Source organism: Portunus trituberculatus, chromosome 21 (genome assembly GCF_017591435.1).
Source record: "Portunus trituberculatus isolate SZX2019 chromosome 21, ASM1759143v1, whole genome shotgun sequence".
NCBI lineage: Eukaryota > Metazoa > Arthropoda > Malacostraca > Decapoda > Portunidae > Portunus > Portunus trituberculatus.
The window spans coordinates 16027034-16049533 of NC_059275.1; the positions used below are offsets into that span (position 1 = coordinate 16027034).

Below are 22500 nucleotides of genomic sequence, written 5' to 3' on the forward strand. Positions count from 1 at the left end.
AAGAAAATGATTAGAAAAAAAATGGTGAGAGAAAAAGAAAACAATTAAAGAAAAAAGAAAATGAATAGAATGGAAGAAGAATAGAAGAAAATGAATAGAATGGAAGAAGAAAAAAGAAAATTAAATAAAATAGAAGAAGAATAGAAGAAGAAACAAAATAACAGTAAACCAAGAACCAAAGAACAAAAAAAAAAGAACAGAAAGAAAAAGAAGATAGGGAAAAAAAAGGAGATAAAAGAAACAAAGAACAATACGGGATAAAAAAAAAAAAGAACAGGAATAGATGGAAAGAAGAAGAAGAAAGAAGAGAAGAAAAATATGCAAGTAAGAGAAAAAAACGTAACAAAAAAAGAAGAAAAGAAAAAAAACAGTAACAGCTTAAACACACACACACACACACACACACACACACACACACACACACACACACACACACACACACACACACACACACACACACACTTGCAAATGAAGGAGGGAATATTTACACACACACACACACACACACACACACACACACACACACACACACACACACACACACACACACACACACACACACACACACACACACACTCTTGCAAATGAAGGAGCGAATATTTAGTGAACTTTACCGTGTGACCTTCAGAGAGTCTAGCTAATGACCAACTGAGCCTGTCGCAACACAAATATATACACGTTTCCTTTTCATCTTGCTATTGGGGGGTGGCGAGTGGCAATACAGCGCGTTCCATTCGTCACCCTCGTGAATTAACAGCAAACTCATTACCAGGGGCTCATAAAAGTTGGGTTAGTTAGTTGGGTCAATTTGCTGCATCGGGTCCAAAATTGCCAAAACGGAGTACAATAATTTTTCAGCTTCAGTACGATGGTGGTGTTCAAAGGCGCCATTGTGAAGAGTTTGTTTTTGTTTTTCTTGTTGTTGTTGTTGTTGTTGTTGTTGTTTTTTTATCTTTTGTCTCTTTTTTTTCATTTATTGATTTTGTTTTCCTTTGTGTTGTTTTTAGTTAGTGTTTTTTTTTTTTTTTTTTCATTTTTTTGTTGTTGATTTTATTATTACGTTTCCGTTTTCGTAGATTCTTCGTGTTTTGTTTCCTCTCTTTTCCTTCATTTACTATATTTTTGTGTTTTTTCTTAGTGATGTTTGTTTTTTTGTTATTTTTTAATATTTTTACTCTCTCTCTCTCTCTCTCTCTCTCTCTCTCTCTCTCTCTCTCTCTCTCTCTCTCTCTCTCTCTCTCTCTCTCATTGGCCATTCATTATTTGCCTGAGGGCTTCCCAGTGAGTCATCTCATTTCTCATTTCCTTCAAGTGGCAGGCATTGCATCTCCGAACTTCGTCCTCTATCTTGAAGCATCGCCGCGTATGTTCGAAGCGTTGTCCCATTGTCTCGAGACCTCTTAAGAAAACTTGATATTCTGTTCTTCCCTTGAATATTAATACACACACACACACACACACACACACTCTCTCTCTCTCTCTCTCTCTCTCTCTCTCTCTCTCTCTCTCTCTCTCTCTCTCTCTCTCTCTCTCTCTCTCTCTCTCATTAGTCGACCCTTCTCCAGTCTGTTACCTTTTCTCTTCTTCTTTCTCCTTCTCGTCATTTTCTCTTCCTCCTTCTCATTAACATTCATCTCCTCGTCTTCCTCGTTCGATTTTTCGTTCCTCTCTGCTGCTGCTGCTGTTGTTGTTATTATTATCATCATCACCATCATCATTCCTCTTGTTCCTCCCTTCCTCCTCCTCCTCCTCCTCCTCCTCCTCATACAGCTGCAGGTCGATCTTAATGGGTCGCTGGTTCGATCTCTTGCCCACCACCACCACCACACTACCTAAAATAACCACACACCTTCCCAGCAGAACATCGCCCACACCTCCTTCCCCACCTCCTCCTCCTCCTCTTCCTCCTCTAAGGGATTGTTCTGCACCAACGGATAGAGATACGTACAAAAAGAACTTCGGGGATATGAACACTGTTAAAAATATTGTCTAACCTAACCTAACCTAACCTAACCTTACCTAACCTAGCCTAACCTAAACTTAATTCTCACCCATCCCAACTTAACGTAATGTAATTTGATTGGACTTTTTGGTTGGACACACACACACACACACACACACACACACACACACACACACACACACACACACACACACACACACACACACACACACACACACACACACACACACACCAGTTTCCCTTGCAATTGCTTTAAAAAATCAGAAACACATTTACCAAGTTAAAACGAGAGAGAGAGAGAGAGAGAGAGAGAGAGAGAGAGAGAGAGAGAGAGAGAGAGAGAAAACGTGAAAGGCCATCGCGTAGTAAGGCTTCCGTTTTCTTGAGGGATGTAATTCACCTCCGTTTTTTTGTTACCAGCTCGGGGTGTGTGAATGGGGAAAACTGTGCTGTGAAGGGGAGACTATCTTGGTGGCTTTGATGTCCCCGCCAGCCAGCCTCCAACTATTATATGAAGTGTAATGGGAAGAGCGAGCAGCAACAAGGCTCTTTCTGGTTTACTTTGATTCCTGTTTGTTCTCCATTTTTAACTCTCGTACTCAATTTCTATGTGTGTGTATGTGTGTGTGTGTGTGTGTGTGTGTGAGAGAGAGAGAGAGAGAGAGAGAGAGAGAGAGAGAGAGAGAGAGAGAGTGGTTTATGATGTTTTATTTATCTTGTCTATCTTTCAGCCTCTTTATCTGCTTGTTTGCCTTTCTGTCCCTAAAATTTGTGTTCCTATCTGTCTGTCTGTTTGTCTGTGTGTCCGTCTGTTTCATTGTCTCTGTGTATGCATCTGTTTTTGCCATTTTCTTCTAATTTGGCTATTTTTTATTTTTCTATTTTTCAATTTTTCTAATGTTGACTTTTTATTAATACAATTAAAATACATAAAGTTTCCTAATTCTTTCTGTTATAAAATAAATACAAGATACATTTTCTTCGCGTAATGCTACACCTATTTTCTCTTTCTTTCCAGGTGTCAAGAGATGAGAGGAAGCACAACTAATTGACAGTACCTGGAACAAAGGTGCTTAACAACCCCTACAGCCCCGCAACAACCCTGGCAACCGCTGTAACAAGTGTCCATCCTTCTTAGAAACGTGTACCCTCAGACATATCACTCCCAGTATCAGAGAATATAGCGTTTATTCTCCAAGTTTGATAGTCAGTTCAGTATCGTTCCTTTGATCTCTAAATGTGATTCTCTCCATTGGTTTCTGAATCGAGGCTTTCACTTTCACGTTTTCCTTGCCTTCCAACTTTTCATTGTTCATGTTCCCGTTACTCGAAGTCGTCTCATAGATCAGATACCTGGAAGCCTTGTATCGTGTCTTTCTGGCCTTCTTGGTATCTTATTGTTTTGTGCTTCTCTGTCTTCAGCATCTGGAACTTTTGCAATCTTAGTGTCTCTTTCCATCAGTTTATACTCTTATTCCGATATTACCTTGTACTTGACCTCTCCTTTTCCGTAAATCATTCTTTCTCTTTATTCCAAGTACGTTAGTGAGCACTCTAGCCATCCTAGTACCTAATACTTCACCACTCAACAAGTTAACTTCTATTTCCTATTTCAACACACCCTAGACACCTTAGAAAAGCCACGCAACACCAGGCAATTCCCCTCAACACCACAGTATACCAGCCAAATTTCCCAGTACCGTCCCAAAACCAGTACGACCCTGTCCCACTCACTCAACGTCCCGTGTACCTCCTCTGCCTCCTCCGGCATGACTGACCACGAGCACAGAATCCGACTGGTGCTCTTAGGCGGCGCTGGTGTGGGCAAGAGCTCCATCATCAGTCGCTTCCTCTACAACAAGTACACGGACAAGTACAAGAGCACGGTGGAGGATTTGTACAACCGAGACTACGAGATCGGACGCATTACTCTCAAGGTGGATATTCTGGACACCGCTGGCGATTTTCAGTTCCCGGCAATGAGGCGTTTGTCGATCGCTAACGCTCACGCCTTTCTCATAGTCTACTCCATCGACCAAGCGCATTCCTTCGACACAGTGCGGCAAGTTATCGGCGAGATCAAGGAGCAGAGGACGGACTTTGAGGAGATTCCCATTGTGATTGCCGGGAACAAGATGGACCTGGAGATCGAGCGGCAGGTGTTCAAGGAGGATGTCACTGACTGGATTTACCGCGAGCTCCAGAGGTTCAGGTAAGCAGATGCCCGTTTTCGATTATAGGATTCCCGTTTTTCATTTAGGCAATTTTTTTCAAGGGTGACTTTACAAGTTTATGAGAACAGATGTATAGTTTTAGTGTGTTCATTTGATTTTTTTTTGTGTGTGTGTATTTATCCTTTTTTTTCCTTCCCTAGAACAGGAATTGTGGAGTAAAATCTGAATCTTATAGAAGTTTTCATTTTAGTTGGTATTTTACTGCAGCATTCTAGCGTTTCTGCAATCTTTTCTTGGGTTAGTTTTCAGATGGACAGACAAACCCATGAATCCTTGCCGTTCCAATCTTTGCCTGTGTTTGGCGTTGTCTCCTTAATCTTCCCTCTCGTGTTGTATTTCTGCAGTGTAATTTTCCATGCGTCCTCTGATCTTGATCTTGATGACTCCTCCGATTGCTTCTTGTGTTTCCCAGCCAGCGGAGGATGTGAGGGACAGGCTTTCCGTGTGTGTGTGTGTGTGTGTGTGTGTGTGTGTGTGTGTGTGTGTGTGTGTGTGTGTGTTTCAGATATTTAATGTGGCTTGGGGGATATGTCTTACGTTTGCATCTTGTGCCTTCAGAGGACACGGAGCATTATAAGTAGTAAAGTAGTAAGTACGTGATGGTCTTGGTACACAGTTACTTACAGCATAGCACGCCTCGGCACAGATCAGCCCCGACAGCGTGCCTTCAAGAATCCCTTCAAAAATTCTTCATTCAAGACGACTTTCCACATTCTTTTCAAAATCCCTCGCGGCGTGTGTTCCCTGCTATGGTGTCAGCGTTCCTCAAGGTGTGCGTAGCGGCGGCGGCCATGCAAGCGCTGCTTCACCTCCGCCCCGATTATCCAGCCATCGAGCACGAGGTGAAGAGGGTGATGGGGCTGCCTGACGGTCTCCTCGCCTTCCAGCTCTCCATCGCTGAGATATACCCGCTGCTCCTTGGTATCCTGGCCCTCAGCGTGTCTGGCGGTGGCCCCCTCACTCCTCTGGGACTCGGCGTGGGCGGCAGCATCCTGGTGGTGGTGGGAGAGGAGATGTTCGTGATGGGCGTGGCGTGGAGATCAGTGTCTTTGCTCTTCGTGGGACGCCTCGTGTTCGCTCTTGGAGAAGTGTTCGCCCAGGACGTGGCGCTCATTCCGCTCTGGATGGAACACTTCACCACGGCGGACACCAGCATCCTCTATGCCGCCGTCATCGCCGCCAGCTACTTCGCCCGCGCCTGCGGCCTGAAGCTGTACCGCTGGTTGCAGGAAGACTACGGCTTCAACTTCTGTGAGACTCTCTCTTTCTTCTGGTCCACCCTCGTCCTGTACCCGCTCCTGTACATCACCATGGAGATGCTGCTGCCGGCCGACAGGAAGGAGCACACACACTCGCGGCGGGAATCCAGTGCCTCGGTGCTGCACACTGTACTGCAGGCGCTGAGGGGCACCAGGGAGCTGCCTTGTTACTTCTGGCTCATGATGACGGCCGCCGGACTCTTTAACGCCTCCAGTTTTCTCTGCGATGACTTTACTCTATTGCCCGAAGTGTTCGACGACGTGGACACCGACAGCAAGGCGCGCAGCGTGATGGCTGGCGGCTACAGCCTGCTAGGGGCGGCGTGTCTGCTCGTGACGTGCCTCTACTACCGCGGCGTGGTGACGGACGAGAACCCGCGCCTGACAGCCAAGCTGCTGTTCCTGCTGCTGGGCCTGCGCTTGGCCGGGTTCGTATACATAGGCGCCAGGCTGCTCCTGTTGGGGCGGCAGGTGAGCAGGTACTGGGGCGAGGTGGGCGTGGAGGTGCTGGTTCACCTGGGTACATTCCTGTTCGACATGTGGGCGGAACCTCACCTAGTGCACCTGGCTGGCCACGGCGCTACCTCCGAGGCGTGCGTGATGGGCCTGCTCACCTCCCTCACAGCCGCTACCGCGCTGCCGCTCGTCCACCTCCAGGAGAGGTTATTTCTGTGGCACGCTGACTTCAAAATCGCGGTGCAGGTGGCGGCTCTCTCCTTCGTCTTCTTGTTAATGTTCCTGGTGTGGAGGAGCACTCCGAGAGACGCAACACTGACTCCTCACAGTACTCAAAGCGCGATGCCTTGCCTCGCCACGCCTTGCCTCGCCATGCCTGCAAAGCCACAAAAGTCGAGAACAAAGATCACAACGGCCAACGAGTAAGCCAGGGGACACAAATCTATAACCTTCCCTCGCCGCCAGTTTCCGATCGTGTATGTTGGTCTGACGGCCGCTGCTGCCGCGTCCCTTCCTGCTCCTGAGGGAAGGTCAGATGCGAGGCAATCTTTCCATAATAACATCCCAGCAGTGTGTTGAGGTAAACATGTTGGATAACGAGCTCCTCTTCCTGCCTCTCAGTGACCACCGGCCCTGCAGGTTGCACAAAAAAGAGACCAATTATGTGTGCTGAGTGGAAGGATACGAGGAAGAAGATGACGAGGACGAGGACGAGGAAAAGGAGGAGGAGAGGGAAATATAGATGAATAAATATACTTGTCCATAAAATCATTTCAAGTGGCCAGTTTTAAAATAAGAAAATGGAAGTAAATATTATCTACTTACTCTGAGATCCTGAAATGTTCAAAATAGAATAATAGTAAAGTTAGATGACTGACATGTCCCTTTGCCATATTAGTTAGGAAGTTAAGAAGCAACAAGACCTAATGAGGAGCACAGGGACTCTCTCTCTCTCTCTCTCTCTCTCTCTCTCTCTCTCTCTCTCTCTCTCTCTCTCTCTCTCTCTCTCTCTCTCTCTCTCTCTCTCTCTCTCTCTCTCTCTCTCTCTCTCTCTCTCTCTCTCTCTCTCTCTCTCTCTCTCTCTCTCTCTCTCTCTCCTCTCTCTCTCTCTTCTCCTCCTCCTCCTACCACTCCTCCTCCTCTCCTCCTCTCTCCTCCTCCTCCTCCTCCTCCTCCTCCTCCTCCTCCTCCTCCTCCTCCTCCTCCTCCTCCTCCTCCTCCTCCTTCTCCTCCTCCTGTGCAAAGAGATAAGTGTAAATCCAGAAAATATTAATAAAGTTGTAAAGGAAAATGAGAAGCGAAAGGAAATTGAGAAAATGAGAGGCGAGGAATTATGAAAGAAAGATGAAAGAACAACAAAAGAGAGGAAAATTGAACTGAAAGTATAGCATGAGTGAATGAGAGAGAGAGAGAGAGAGAGAGAGAGAGAGAGAGAGAGAATGTTTTACTTTATCCATTTTACATCCTTTGATAACGATTTTTACACATTTTTCCTCTTTCTCTCTCTCTCTCTCTCTCTCTCTCTCTCTCTCTCTCTCTCTCTCTCTCTCTCTCTCTCTCTCTCTCTCTCTCTGGAAAAAAAGAACATTGAGGTCGCCATTCTTTTACTAGAGATCAATTGGTCTCAAATTTCGAGCAAAAAATACAACATTGGGATCCGAAATGTTTGTTCAGGTTGCCTCGTAAAAAAAAAAAAAAAATATCAAAGAAAAAAAAAAGAAAAAAAAAGAAAAAAAGAACCTCAACTGTTAAAAAGGAATGTATAAAAAGTCGTCCAGAAAAAAAAAGAAAATAAAAGTGAAATAAAATAGTTGATAATTAAGTTTTGAAAAAAATATAACCTTGAAGAGTAATTTTTTTTTTTTTTTTTTTTTTTGGAGTCTGAAATGAAAAAATGTTTCGAAAAATGTGTTTGGATTCTTTCTGCCGTTAGATTTTTGTTGTTGTTGTTGGTGGTGGTGGTGATGTTGTTGTTGTTGTTGTTGTTGTTGTTGTTGTTATTATTGTAGTTAGTATAGTTGTTTGTTGTTGCTATTATTATTATTATTATTATTATTATTATTATTATTATTATTATTATTATTATTATTATTATTATTATCATTATCATCATCATCATTATTATTGTCATTGCTATCATCATCATCATCATCATCATCATCATCATCATCATCATCATCGGTAGTTTTTTTTTATATATATGATCTTTTTCTAATTAAATGTACGTGTATTTTCTGTTATTTATTTAATTTTCTGCATTTGAATTTATTTTGATTAAGTGTGTGTGTGTGTGTGTGTGTGTGTGTGTGTGTGTGTGTGTGTGTGTGTGTGTGTGTGTGTGTGTGTGTGTGTGTGTATGTAAATATAAAACGTTATGGTGAGTCTACACACTTTCCTCTTTTCTTTTTTCTTTTTATCGTCGTTTTGCTTTATTTTCGTATATTTTTTGTCACCTTTGTCGCTCTCTTTCATTTCATTCACTCATTATTTTCATTCATCCATCTCACGCTGACGTTTCTTTCCTATTTTGCATTCGTCATTTATTTCGCGCCACTGTTCATGTGTCACTGTGATGAAATTATTACTACTGTTCATTTATATTCTCTCCATCCTTCCGTTTATGCAAAGACAACTTTCCATTTTTTATTTTCCATTTTTTTCAGCTTTTTTCTCATTTCTGTTATCATATTTTTGTTTGATATTTTTCCTCCAGCTTTTCGTGTACAAAGACAATATTTTTCTTTTAATTTTTCGTCTTTGTGTTATATTCTTCATTATTATTTCCATGTGTGTGTGTGTGTGTGTGTGTGTGTGTGTGCGTTTATGTGTGTGTGTGTGTGTGTTTGTGTTTGTTTCCATGTCTTTATTTGTCATTATTATTCGTTGCTTCCTTTTTCCTCTTAGTTTCTCATCGTTATTGCATTTCTTTCTGTGTCACGTTTGCTCCTGTTTTATTATTACATGTCCTGTTGTATTTTCCTTGTGGTATAAATATTTCTATCGTGTCTTTTTTTACTCCTCTCTTCTCTTTTTTTCATCTCCATTTTCTCTTCCGTTCCTGTTTTGCATTTCTTCTCTTGTTCTGTCACTGTTCTGTTCTCCTTTGTTCTGTTCAGCCTTGTCCTGTTCCACCATGTCTCGCCCCGTCCTTTTCTTCTATACTCTACTGTCCAATCCTGTCCTCTCCCATCCTTTCGCTATCTTTCCTGGCGCCTTCTCTCCTGTCCTTCCTCTCTTTTCCACTGCTTTCATCTTCATAATTTTTCTATCCTCTCCTTTTTCTGTCTCTTGTTTTTTCTTTCCTACAGTGTCTTATCATGCTTTCTCGTCGTCCTCCTCCTCCTCCTCCTCCTCCTCCTCCTCCTCCTCCTCCTCCTCCTTCTCCTCTTCCTCCTCCTCCTCCTCCGTTGTCAGATCACGGTTCATGTTTGCGAAATATTTAGTTAATCAAGCGAGTGAAAGAGGAATCATGTTGGAATAATAGAGATGAGATGAAGCAACTGTGTGTGTGTGTGTGTGTGTGTGTGTGTGTGTGTGTGTGTGTAGTCGATTGCTATTTTATAAAAAGGCAGATGTAGTAGTAGTAGTAGTAGTAGTAGTAGTAGTAGTAGTAGTAGTAGTAGTAGTAGTAGTAGTAGTAGTAGTAATAGTAGTTGTAGTAGTAGTAGCAGTAGTAGTAATAGTAGTAGAGTAGCAGTAGTATTAGTATTAGTAGTAGTAGTAGTAGTAATAATAGTAAATGATGATGATGATGATTAAGGGAAAGGAGGAAGAAAAACAAGAGGGCAATGGTAGTAATAGTAAAAGTGTGCGTATTTTGTTGATGGTCGTAATAGTAGTAGTAGTAGTGGTGGCGGAGGTGATGGTGGTGGTGGTGGTGGTGGTGGTGGTGGTGGTGAGAGTGGGGTTGGTAATACAATAATTAAAACACAGGTGCAATTAGAGTTGATTGGAATAAATAGGTGGAGGAAAACTAGGGGCCGTGATTGACTAGGAAACCTGATTGCTGTTCTGCGTCTGTATTGCCATTATTATTATTATTATTATTATTATTATTATTATTATTATTATTATTATTATTATTATTGTTCAGACATTCAGACAAGTTGAAGGAGACGAAAATACCTCCCTGGACCTGAGTTTCTTTTCATCTCCTCCTCCATTATTATTATTATTATTGTTATCATCATCATTATTATTATTATTATTATTATTATTATTAGTAGTAGTAGTAGTAGTAGTAGTAGTAGTAGTAGTAGTAGTAGAAGTAATAGATTCAAACAAAAGTAGAGAGAGAGAGAGAGAGAGAGAGAGAGAGAGAGAGAGAGAGAGAGAGAGAGAGAGAGAGAGAGAGAGAGATTGAAATAAACAAACACCACAGCCTTATGTCACCTCATCCCCCAACTCCACAACCAACATCAACACCCACAATAAAAAGGATAAAAACTCAAACAAACTCAAACAAACACTGCCTATGAATACCACAACCCTTCCCCAACATTCCTCAACACCCCCCTTCCTCCCCTTACCTTAATCCCCTCAGTCCTTCAATACTTCTCCAGACTCGATCCCAAAACCTTAAGCCCCGCCTCCCTCTGCCTCTCAATCCCCTTTCCCCTCGGTTTTCGTGAGGTAAAGGCGATCTGATCCCATTTCCAGTGAGTGACAGGGTGTTGGGGGTGTTGGAAGGGTGTTAGGTGGTAGGGATGGGGAGGTGCTGCAGTGAACCTTTTGCGAGGGAGAGGAGAGGGAGAGGAGTGGAAGAGGAGAGGTGTTAATGGGGCTTAATGGAAGGATGGAGTTGGTGAAGTTGGTTGGTCGTGGTGAGGTTGGTGAGTTGGAGAGAGAGAGAGAGAGAGAGAGAGAGAGAGAGAGAGAGAGAGAGAGAGAGAGAGAGAGAGAGAGAGATGGGAGGTGGTATTTAGTTGCTCAAATCTCTCTCTCTCTCTCTCTCTCTCTCTCTCTCTCTCTCTCTCTCTCTCTCACTTCCCGTCTCGAGGGCAAGTCTATAATTTCCTTCAGTATAATGATTTCAAGTCTTTTCCTCCACACGCACATTTTTTCCCTGCAAAATTTTTCTTTTTTTTTATCTCTTTTTCTTTTTTGCTCTCTCGTGACCTTGGCGTGGGTGGCGTCAGGTCAGCTTCATGAAAGGGTCACCTGACAACCCTCGTTAACTCAGTGCTTTGGGAGTGACACACTTTTTTCATTAGAGCTCAGTGTGTCCTTAGAGAGAGACAGAAAGAAGCGAGGTTCGTTCAGGTAATATTAGACAGCTTGACTTATTCTCAGTCTAAGTTATATGAGACTAGGTTAAGTTAGGTAAGGTTAGACTAGGTTAAGTTAGGTTAGGTTAGTTTAGGTAAAGGGAGACTAGGTTAGGTTAAGTTACATTATGTTAGGTTAAATTGGATAGATTAGGTTAGTTTAGGTTGGTCATAGGTTAGGTTAGGTTACGTGTCCAGTATGAAACCTTGTATGTTTAATTCCTTTTTTTTTTTTTTTATGTGTTTCTTGAAGTCAAAGGTCCTCGTGTGTCCGAAACTATAATAGGTCGACTCACAACGTCTAAACAATCTGACAAAAAAGTAAAACACCTTCGTAAACTTGATTCTTAAGGATTTTTTGTTCGAGAGGATTTGTGTGGTTTGAAAGTAGACGTCTTGTATATCCAGAATGATAGTCTGCCTCACATGCCACCGTTGAAAATCCAGGTGAAACATTTAAAACATTTGAAACATTTTTCATCCCACGCATAAGACAAAAGGAAAAAAAAACAACATACGTAATCCTGTAGGTCGTTTTGCATCATCAAATGTAAATAATTTCAAATATTCCCACTTCCTAGAAAAGAAGCTCATTGACTTAATAATATAAAAATGATTTACACTTCATTTCAGAGCCAATCTTGTTAAAACACCTTCGCACTTTCCTTTTAACGTAATGGTCAGCGGGATGGACAAAGCGTGCTCATAAGCTTAAAACACAAGGATATTGCCTGCGTCTGTGGGAGTGTGGCGTCAATGCCCCTCGACCTTACAACCTTTTAAAACTCCACCACGGTATTGAAGAAAATGATGCTGGTTTTCATTTGATCGACAGCCTCTGATTACTTCCTGGTCATTCTCGTGCGTGTCATGAAGGAAAATTACTGGGAGAGAATGCGGTGTTGTCCAAGAATCGTGTGTGTGTGTGTGTGTGTGTGTGTGTGTGATGTCGTGACGGTTCGTGAAATGCTGTGAATTGTTATGACACACAGCCAACACGGTCACGGAAAAGTGCATGTCAAGGTGAGGGAGAGGGTGGGGATGTAAGTCTGACTGTCATAAAGTGAGTCAAATAGATATCATGTGAGAGAGAGAGAGAGAGAGAGAGAGAGAGAGAGAGAGAGAGAGAGAGAGAGAGAGAGAGAGAGAGAGAGAGAGAGAGAGAGAGAGAGAGAGAGACAGAGGAAAGACAAATTGCAGTCTGTGAAGTCAAAACACGCCATGTTGATGCACACATACACACACACACACACCCACCACCACCACCACCACCACCACTACACAAACATCCACTAAAACTCATCTACAACAAAGACAGACACAGTTACACAACACCACGAACATGACTCCAATCCTTTATGCTACAGCTAGATAACCACGCCAACCCCTTCACATTGCATACAGAACACCACGTAACCCACCACCCCACGAACCCATTGACTCTTCATCTAAACCCCATTCTCGTGTCAGTGAGGTCAAACAGCACTGGATCTGGTTAACCCCTTCAATACTGGGACACATTTTTACCTCGAGATTTGGATAGAATTAGACCATTTTATTGACATTAGGAAGGGTCTATGGAGGTCAGAGGATTAATGGCCAAAGTTGTCACTATTTTAATCCCCACGGAAGTTTGTGAAGCTGTCTGTATAAACTCACCAAATAGTCAGCAGAATGAATATGGAAACGCGTCATGGTATTCGAGTGGTTAATACTTGGATGGGTGACAGCAACAAGTATGCCTAATGACTTCCTGGAGCTTCCCTTGTGTTTTTATGCTCTTATGGGCTAACGTCACTTGTTCCCCGTAGGTGCCGCGTCATTGAGTGTTCGGCGAAGGAGAACCTGCACATCAAGGAGATCTTCAGGACATTTCTTCAGATCGGCAAGGTTCCGCAAGGGGAGGACTCGAGTCTCAAGCGGCAGTCGTCAGCGTACAGCAAAACACGATCTACTTACCGATCACAGACGCCGCCGAGTGACCGCGAGCCGATCCCTGAGGTGAGTGGCGTGAGTGGCGTGAGTGGTGGTGATGGTGGTGGTGGTGGTGGTGGTGGTTGTCACGTGTCATGTCTGGTGAATGGTAGAGGTCAGTGGTTAATAGTTAGTGAGTTAATGAGTTAGTTAGTCAATAAATCAGCTAATTTTTATTTTATGCATGTAGGAGAAGGGTCAAATGTACAAGAGAGAGAGAGAGAGAGAGAGAGAGAGAGAGAGAGAGAGAGAGAGGTCGCTCAATATGTCGCTCCTATAAAGTATTTTATGGGAGACTGAAAAGTTTGCCGCGTGTTTACCTGGTTGTATTCACCTGGTTTGTGTTTATTTGGTGGCGCGAGTGTACACTGTGAGACTGAAATGAATTCGTGTGGTCCTTGTTTCAGTATTTGTGTGTGTGTGTGTGTGTGTGTGTGTGTGTGTGTGTGTGTGTGTGTGTGTGTGTGTGTGTGTGTGTGTGTGTGTGTGTGTGTGTGTGTGTGTGTGTGTGTGTGTGTGTGTGTGTGTGTGTGTGTGTGTGTGTGTGTGTGTGTGTGGCTGGGCTGTGTAGGTAGTTAGTGCCAATATTAAATTTCCTTTTATGTTTTATTATGTGAAGCAACTTTATTAATTATATCAAAACAAAGGTAAAACGTGTGACAGGGAAAAATGTAGTAGTAGTAGTAGTAGTAGTAGTAGTAGTAGTAGTAGTAGTAATAGTGCTCCTCCCAGCACCAGCATTCTTTCACCTCCCACAGGAACAAAACAGACAGGGAGACAGACAGCATGACCATAAAAGCACCATAACAAACTGACAGATGGAGAGGAAAAAGCTAGACAAACATCCAGCAACAAGAACAAAAACAAGAGAGAGAGAGAGAGAGAGAGAGAGAGAGAGAGAGAGAGAGAGACTATTACCACTATTACTCCTGCCCTGTCAATATAATTACAGCCTTCATTAGACCTTATTACTATTATCATCAGTAACCAATGACCGGGGCCCCTTTGCAACCATTATGAACGATAGCCAGCCAATCAACAAAGGCATAATGAGTCGTGATGTTTCTTTCAGGGCCGTCCATTACCTCGTCTTGTTATCATAGTCATTAATAATAGATTTCTTTTACATCCACACGAGTTGAAGTGAGTGGCGTTGAGAAAGGGTGTCCAGTGTGGGGTGAGGCAAGGCGAACGTTGTATGTGAAAGCCTGGTTAATGATTAATGTGATTGTGTGGGTTGGTGGGTCTTTTAGTGTGTGTTCGAGTAGGTGTTTCTCTCTCTCTCTCTCTCTCTCTCTCTCTCTCTCTCTCTCTCTCTCTCTCTCTCTCTCTCGACGTAATATTCGTAAGTGCGGGAGTTGGCGAAGTAGAAATGACAAAAGAATGATGATGATGATGATGATGATGATGACAATGATAGTAGTAATAGTAGTGATGACAAGAATACCGCTCTTAATCATTAACAACAACAACAACAACAACAACAACAACAACAACAACGATAGCAACAATAACAACAATAAGAACATCGGCAACAAGAACAACAACAAAAAGAATAAAAAGAAAAAAAATATCACCACCACTACCACCACCACCACCACCACCACCACCACCACCACCACCACCCAATCCTTCAACTAACAATACAAATAAAAAAAAAAAAACTCATTGCGTAAGTATCTCTTCTTTTTTATTACCTAACCTCCCTCCACCCCTACCCCAATAACCCCCCCTCAAAGTTGACCTCTTGATAACCTAGCACCTTCCCTCATCCCCTCATCCCTTTTTCCTCCCTCCCTTCCCTCGTACAGGTGAGCGCAGGTGAGACAGGTGACTCGCGACCTCCTAATTAGCCTGGTGCTCGCAATACACCTGCAGCTGCGGTCTTTGTGTTGTCTGGCTGTTGTCTTTGTTCTTGTGTTTCCTTTTGTTTTGCGTTGAATTGCTGGGGTTATCACAAGAGGAGGTGGTGGTGGTGGTGGTGGTGGAGGTGCTGGTGGATTAAGATAATGGTACAGAGGGAGGATGAGATGAAGGTAGAGGAGGAGAAGGAGGAGGAGAAGGAGGAAGAGGAGGAAGAGGAGGAGGAGGTGGTGGAGAAGGAGGAGGAAGAAACTTTAAGAACAAAAGGAAAAGGAGAAAGGTGAATGTAATAAAAGTTAAGCGCAAGAAGACACACACACACACACACACACACACACACACACACACACAGAGAGAGAGAGAGAGAGAGAGAGAGAGAGAGAGAGAGAGAGAGAGAGAGAGATTGAAGTAAATGCGGGAACAATAGGAAGAGAATAAAAGACGGGGGATAAAAGAAGGAAGAAGAAGAAGCCTTGCGTTATAAAAAGATAATTAAGTGAAAAATAAATTACAGCACGGTTTTGACGAAGCAGGAAAAGGAGAAAGAAATAATAATGACGCGAGAAAAAAATAGACAGGTTAATAGCAAAAATGATTAATTAGAGGAAGGTTCCAAGAGAGAGAGAGAGAGAGAGAGAGAGAGAGAGAGAGAGAGAGAGAGAGAGAGAGAGAGAGAGAAATAAGATATATGAAGTAATCCTATAAGAGATGAAAGGAAAGGAGAGTAAAAGGTTAGAATATGAAAAAGGAAAGAAGGAAGGACAAGAAGAAGAAGAAGAAGAAGAAGAAGGCGAAAAAGAAGAAGGAAAAAGGAAAAGAAGATCAGGAAGAAACTAATAATGTCGCATATAGAAGAGTGAGAGAGAAGAAATTATCAAGGATGAGGAATAAGATATAATAGAGGAGGAGGAGGAGGAGGAGGAGGAGGAGGAAGGGGAGAAAATATGAAAAAAGGAAAGTGGAAAAGGGAAGAAGACAAAATGAATGAGGCGGAGAGAGAAAATGACCAAAAATGAAGTTTGATGAGAATTGAGGAATAAAGTTAAAAGGAGAAGAGAGAGAGAGAGAGAGAGAGAGAGAGAGAGAGAGAGAGAGAGAGAGAGAGAGAGAGAAGATTAAGTAGGAAAAGGAAGGAAAGGAGGATGAATAGGAAGAAGAAGAAGAGGAGTAGGAGGAAAAAGGGAAGATGGAAAATAAAAAAAAGGAAGAAGAAGGAAGGAAAAAAATTATAAAAGAAAAAATAAGAGGAGAAAGAAGAGAAACAAACAAAAAAGAGATAAAACAAAGGAAGAGAAGAAGACGGAGAAAAGGAGAAAAAGAAAAGAGAAAAAGACAAAGAAAGAAAAAAAGACGAAGGAAGAAGAGAGAGAGAAAGACGATAAAAAGAGAAATACTAAGAAAGAAGAGAAAAAGATGAAGAAAAGAATATGATAAACAGAAAAGAAGGAAAAAAATAGAAAAAAGTCGAAGGAAAAGAAGAAGAGAAGGAAGAGGAGGATGAGAAGGAGGAGGAGGAGGAGGAGGAGGAGGAGGAGGAGGAGGAGGAGGAGGAGGAGGGTGCGCTAGTATAACCAATTTCTTACAGCTCGGTAATCCTTTTCTCTTCATTGGCGCTCCTTAGTGTTGCGCAGATTAGGCAGCATTACAGGTGACGCTCTTATGAGGCCCTGGGACAATACTGCACCCCTCTCTCTCTCTCTCTCTCTCTCTCTCTCTCTCTCTCTCTCTCTCTCTCTCTCTCTCTCTCTCTCTCTCTCTCTCTATCTATCTCTGATATGTTGTTTTGGTTTATTTTCGCGAATTTTTGGATGTTTTTGTCTCTCTCTCTCTCTCTCTCTCTCTCTCTCTCTCTCTCTCTCTCTCTCTCTCTCTCTCTCTCTCTCGTTAATAAGCGCAGGTCACGTTACAAGGAAACTGGATACACTGGCTGGCGTAATAATAATAGTAATAATAAAAATAATAGTAATATTAATAGTAATAGTAATAGAATAGTTGATGTATAAAGAAGTAATTGCCTTTATGTTATTCTCGTCAGTAAATTGAGTCTAATTATCAAGAATTAAAAGTGTTCTCGTTTTCTTTACATTTTTCTTTCCAAGGGACACTGCAGCAAAATGTATAATTAGTGGACGTGCAGTTTCCAGCGGTGTGTGGGTTAGGTTAATTAGGATGTGCTTATGTTTATTGTTTATTGTGATGTAGACTCATTCATTACTGCTGCTGCTGTTATTACTAATACTGCTACTCCTGCTGCTAGTGCTATTACTACTACTACTACTACTACTACTACTACTACTACTACTACTACTACAGGGGAAGAATTAGCTTATGATTTCTAGTTGGTTGGTAATAAAACGACCTTGCAGTAATAACAACAACAACAACAACAACAACAACAACAACTAAAGGGAAGGGAGTATAAGGTGTTCTTGGTAATAATAATGAGGGTGAATAACCTCGCCCTAGTAACGTCTCTCTCTCTCTCTCTCTCTCTCTCTCTCTCTCTCTCTCTCTCCGTGGCAACCAATGTGAAGAGGAGCTGGAGCAGATTGAGAAGGAGGGGAAGGAGGAGGAGGAGGAGGAGGAAGAAGAAGAAGAGGAGAAGGAGACGAAGGAGGAGGAAGATGAAGAAGGTGGATGAGATCAAGATTATTCTCTCTCTCTCTCTCTCTCTTCCAGCAAGTACTCCATTTAATTTACACTCTCTCTCTCTCTCTCTCTCTCTCTCTCTCTCTCTCTCTCTCTCTCTCTCTCTCTCTCTCTCTCTCTCTCTCTCTCTCTTCCAGCAAGTACTCCATTTAATTTACTCTTCCCCTCTCTCTCTCTCGTTCTGTTGACTTTCCGTTTCATAAGCTAATGATTCGCGTCCCTCACTACGCTCATAAACAACGTAGTAATCTGCCTCTCCTCTTTATTGCCCTCCTCCATCCTTGCCTCTCCTCTTTATTGCCCTCCCCCTTCCTTGTCTTCCTTGCCTGACCTTCCTCTGCCCACCTCCCTGTTCCTTGTGACCTGGTTGTTGTGGTGACTCTATCTGTATCTCTGTTTGTTATTGCAATTTATGAAGAGATGCAGTTGGTTATTTCATCTCCTAATTCTCTCTCTCTCTTTAAATTTGTCTACCTCATCTTTTCTTTTTGTATTGGTTACGTTATTCATTTGTTTTTCCTTTCCATCTTCTCTGTTTGTATCTTTTTTTTCTTATAGCTACGTGTGAAGAGATGCAGTTTGTTAGCTTATCTCTTAATTCTCTCTCTCTCTCTCTCTCTCCCTTTCTCTCTCTTTAAATCTGTCTAGTTCTTTTTTCGGCTATACTATTTATCTTTCTTTTTCTTTCCGTCTTCTCTGTTTGTATGTCTGCTTCTTATTCTTACCTATGAGATGATGCAGTTGGTTGGTTTGTCTCTTAATTCTCTCTCTCTCTCTCTTTACGTTCGTTTAGCTATTTTTTCCTTCTCGTATTGGCTTCATTATTTCTTTTTTCTTTCTTTCCATCTTTTCTATCTATATCTGTTTCTTATTGTTGCGTATAAAGGGATGGAGTTGGTTAGTTTATCTCTCTCTCTCTCTCTCTCTCTCTCTCTCTCTCTCTCTCTCTCTCTCTCTCTCTCTCTCTCTCTCTCTCTCTTTTAAATTTGTCTAGCTCATTTTTCTTCTGTTTTTTTTTTTCTCCAGTTTTTATATTTTTGTTTCTTTATTCTAGTTTAGTCTGATGCCAATAAAGAAATGCAGTCAGTTAGTCTATTTGTTTATTGTTTCTTTCTTTCTGTTTTGTCCATTTTTCTTCTTGTTTTGGTTACGTTATTTACTTATTTTTCTCTCCATCTCTAATGACGCTTCCTTCTCCTAGCTACGCTTTGGGAGGATGAGATCCAGTTAGTCTCTCTGTTAATTCTCTCTTTCTCTGTCGTAATCTATTGTTTTCTTTGGGTTACGTGTCTTTTTTTAATTATTAATCCCTTTTTTTATTATTTTTGGGTATAACTGTTCTAGTTATGGTCCTAATAGCTATACTTATTTCCTAGTCTCAGCATTACTAAAATACCAATAACTAAACTTTTTCTAGCCACAACATTGCTAATCACACCTCCCTGCTAGTCTTGTCTATATTTAGGCATATTTCTGTAACCCACACTTCTAATTTAGTAGTCTCATTAGTACTAGCCACATGTCTTGTACTATTCATACGCCTGCTACTTGTACTACCCATATCTCAACTAGTCCCACCATAACTAACCACATTTAAGCTAGTATTACCTCTTCTACTAGCCATACTACTGATAATACCATCCCTACAACTAGCCACACTAAAACTAGCACTGCCTTTGTCACCTACGCCTCTTTTAACAACCCACACAATTACTATTTACTCACTAGCCACACCCATTTACTTCCACGTCTCCACTACCTCCACCATCACCATTACTACCCAATACGTCACCTGCCTTACCTCTGCCAGCCACGCCCTAACCTATCCCCGCCTTCCTTCCTTCCCTTTGCCTGCCTCCTCTCCCAGCTGACTTCAATTATGAGTATTGGATGACGCCCTTTGTAACTCCGAGTCACGCCTCTGCTTATCATACCTCACAAGTTGGGGAGGGAAGAGGGCTGGAAGGGGCTATGTTTGGAACGCAAGGGGGGAGTTGGAGGAAGGAGAGGAAGGAGAGGTGCTGGGAGGGTTTAGGGGCGGTGAGGGTTGGGGAGGGTTGGGAAAAGGAGGGTAAGGGATATTAGGGTAAGGAATGTAAGGGATTCAGGGCAGGAGCAGGGAGAAGTTGGTATAAGTGAGGGAAGAGGAGAGGGAGAAGATCTTGATTGAGTAAGGGTGAGGGTAAGAATGTGTGTGTGCGTGTGTGTGTGTGTGAGAGAGAGAGAGAGAGAGAGAGAACAAATATGAAATGCTCTGTTTGGCTTCCACTGTAAACGAATGGAGAGAAAGAAAGAAATGAACAAAGGATAAAAAGAAATACGCGATTCAACTCGTGAAAAGTGAGTAAAGATAAAGAGAATGGAAGAGAATGGGAATTATTTGGTGTACGATAAGAAATTTTGAGTTTTGTGTGATTTCCTCTGCAAACGAAAAGAAGATAAAGAAATGAAAAAAAAATCACTTTATTAACAAGAAGAGAGAGAGAGAGAGAGAGAGAGAGAGAGAGAGAGAGAGAGAGAGAGTAAAAAGAATAATGTCCCTGGTATCCTGATAAGACATGCAAATATCATCCGCGAATTGCATTTCTATAGATAAACTTTCTCCACTTCCATGAATCCTGCGAGAAGCGATGAGGAAAAAAAAAAAAAAACGAAGAGATTAGCCGAAAGGAAAACGCGAATAGATTAGTCTCCCCGACCCTTGAACTTTCTAAAGAATATTAAAACCAGTCTTGAGTGGCAGCCCTTTTAATGTGAGCCCTTACCTAGCGAGCCCTGAACACAAATAGCCCGTGGACAGCCCTGTTTATTCAGTGGTCTTAAGAGAAGGGCTGAAGGTAACACTGGCACGAGAAGGGAAAACTGTTATATCCACCGCTGGTTATGTGAAGAAAACGGGAATCGAAGCCTTGTGTATGTGTGTGTGTGTGTGTGTTTCCCAGTTCAATTCTCTCGTGAAATTGAGTAAGCAATAAATGTAAATGGAGAGATTGGAGAGTAAATGGGTGTATGGGTGAGTAAACGATCTATTATGGTGTTTTCTAGGGCTATTATTTGTGTTTAAGTATCAATGTATTACTGGTTGACGGAATGTTCGTTTCTTTAATTTGTTCTATATTTCGAGCGTGATATAACTTCAATAACGAGAACTATATGTGGGTGAATATTTAGACTGTACAATTTTCCGGGTATTTGGACAGAGGGATACAGTTCACGTTAGAAAATAAAGTATTTATGAATTGAATAAGTAGTAGATTGGTATTTTATTCATTTATTTATTTGTTTTGTAGATGGTAATCGTATAGAATAAAAAAAAACTTATCAAATAAAGGAAAAAAACATCAAATATCAATCACATTAGTATGGAAATTTTGGTGCCACGAAATAATTTATGTATTTATTTATTTATTCATTGACTGATCTGTATATTCCATTGTAAATAAGTAAAATAACATCAAAGTTTTTTTTTTTCCAGGATTAATTTTGTGTCATATAGGATCACAGAACCTCTTATCGAGAATTTGTCCTTTTAAACCTTCACTGTGATTTAAGTCTGATGATGAAAATATGTCTCTCTCTCTCTCTCTCTCTCTCTCTCTCTCTCTCTCTCTCTCTCTCTCTCTCTCTCTCTCTCTCTCTCTCTCTCTCGTGAATGAGCAACAAGACAGGACTAAATGCACCAGTGTCTCCCAAAGTTTTGCTGCAGCGTGCGTGGAAAGATTGTATGCAAACTCCGGGATACACAAAAGTTTAGCGGACTGAGCTGAGGTGAGAGGTGAGGCGGGAAGTGAAAGAGGGAACAGGGAGGAGCAAGAGGAACGGTAGGGGGGGCAGGGTTGATGGGGGTGTTTTGTGAGAATCATGTGGTGGGTTTGTGGGTTTTCATCATGAGTTTGTAGTCGTGGTGGTGGTGGTGGTGGTGGTGGTGGTGGTAGTGGTTTTTTTTTTTTATGCAAGAGGGAGAACTGGCAAGGACAACAAAATATTAGAAAAAAAAGAAAAGGCCCACTGGAACTGCAGTTTCTCAAAAAGACTTGAAAGAATTAACGAAAGGTGGTGGTGGTGGTGGTGGTGATGATAGTGGTGGTGATGGTGGTGGTGGTTGTGGTTGTGGTAGTGGTGGTGGTGATAGTGGTGGTTGTGGTAGTGGTGGTGGTTGTGGTTGTGGTGGTGGTAGTGGTGGTGGTGATAGTGGTGGTGGTGGTGGTGATAGTGGTGGTGATAGTTGTTGTGGTGGTGTTGGTTGTGGTAGTGGTGATGGTTGTGGTAGTGGTGGTGGTTGTGGTTGTGGTGGTGGTGATAGTGGTGGTGGTTGTGGTAGTGGTGGTGATAGTTGTTGTGGTGGTGTTGGTTGTGGTAGTGGTGGTGGTAGTGGTGGTTGTGGTAGTGGTGGTGGTGATAGTGGTGGTGATAGTGGTGGTGATAGTTGTTGTGGTGGTGTTGGTTGTGGTAGTGGTGGTGGTTGTGGTAGTGATGGTGGTGATAGTGGTGGTGGTGGTGGTGGTAGTGGTGGTGGTGATAGTGGTGATGGTGGGAGTTATCATTGTGGTCTGTATAGTAATCATCATCATCCTCATCTTGTTGTTGTTGTTTCATTTTTTATTTGTTGCTGTTCTTTTTTCTGTTCCTGATTCTTGTTATTGTTCTTTTTTATCCTGCTTTTACTTGTTCTTGTTCTTGTTTTTGTACTTTTCTTCTTGTTCTTGTTCTTTTCTAGTTCTTCTTGTTTTTGTTCTTGCTCCTGTCCTCCTCCTCCTCCTCCTCCTCCTCCTCCTCCTCCTCCTCCTCCTCCTCCTCCTCCTCCTCCTCCTCCTCCAACCATCTTTTCTTCTTTT

General features: G+C 42.1%; 1 protein-coding gene across 2 annotated transcripts in view; it reads left to right on the plus strand.

Annotated features, from left to right (window-relative positions):
- LOC123506873 (GTP-binding protein Di-Ras2-like) overlaps nt 1-22500 on the plus strand; it is a 161946-nt gene that overhangs the window by 132817 nt on the left and 6629 nt on the right. For both annotated transcript variants that reach the window (XM_045259237.1, XM_045259238.1), the window contains 2 exons: nt 2982-4175; nt 12991-13180. In XM_045259237.1, the coding sequence (XP_045115172.1) occupies nt 3733-4175; nt 12991-13180 (633 nt within the window). In that variant the 5' untranslated portion in view covers nt 2982-3732. The remainder of the gene's footprint in view (nt 1-2981; nt 4176-12990; nt 13181-22500) is intronic.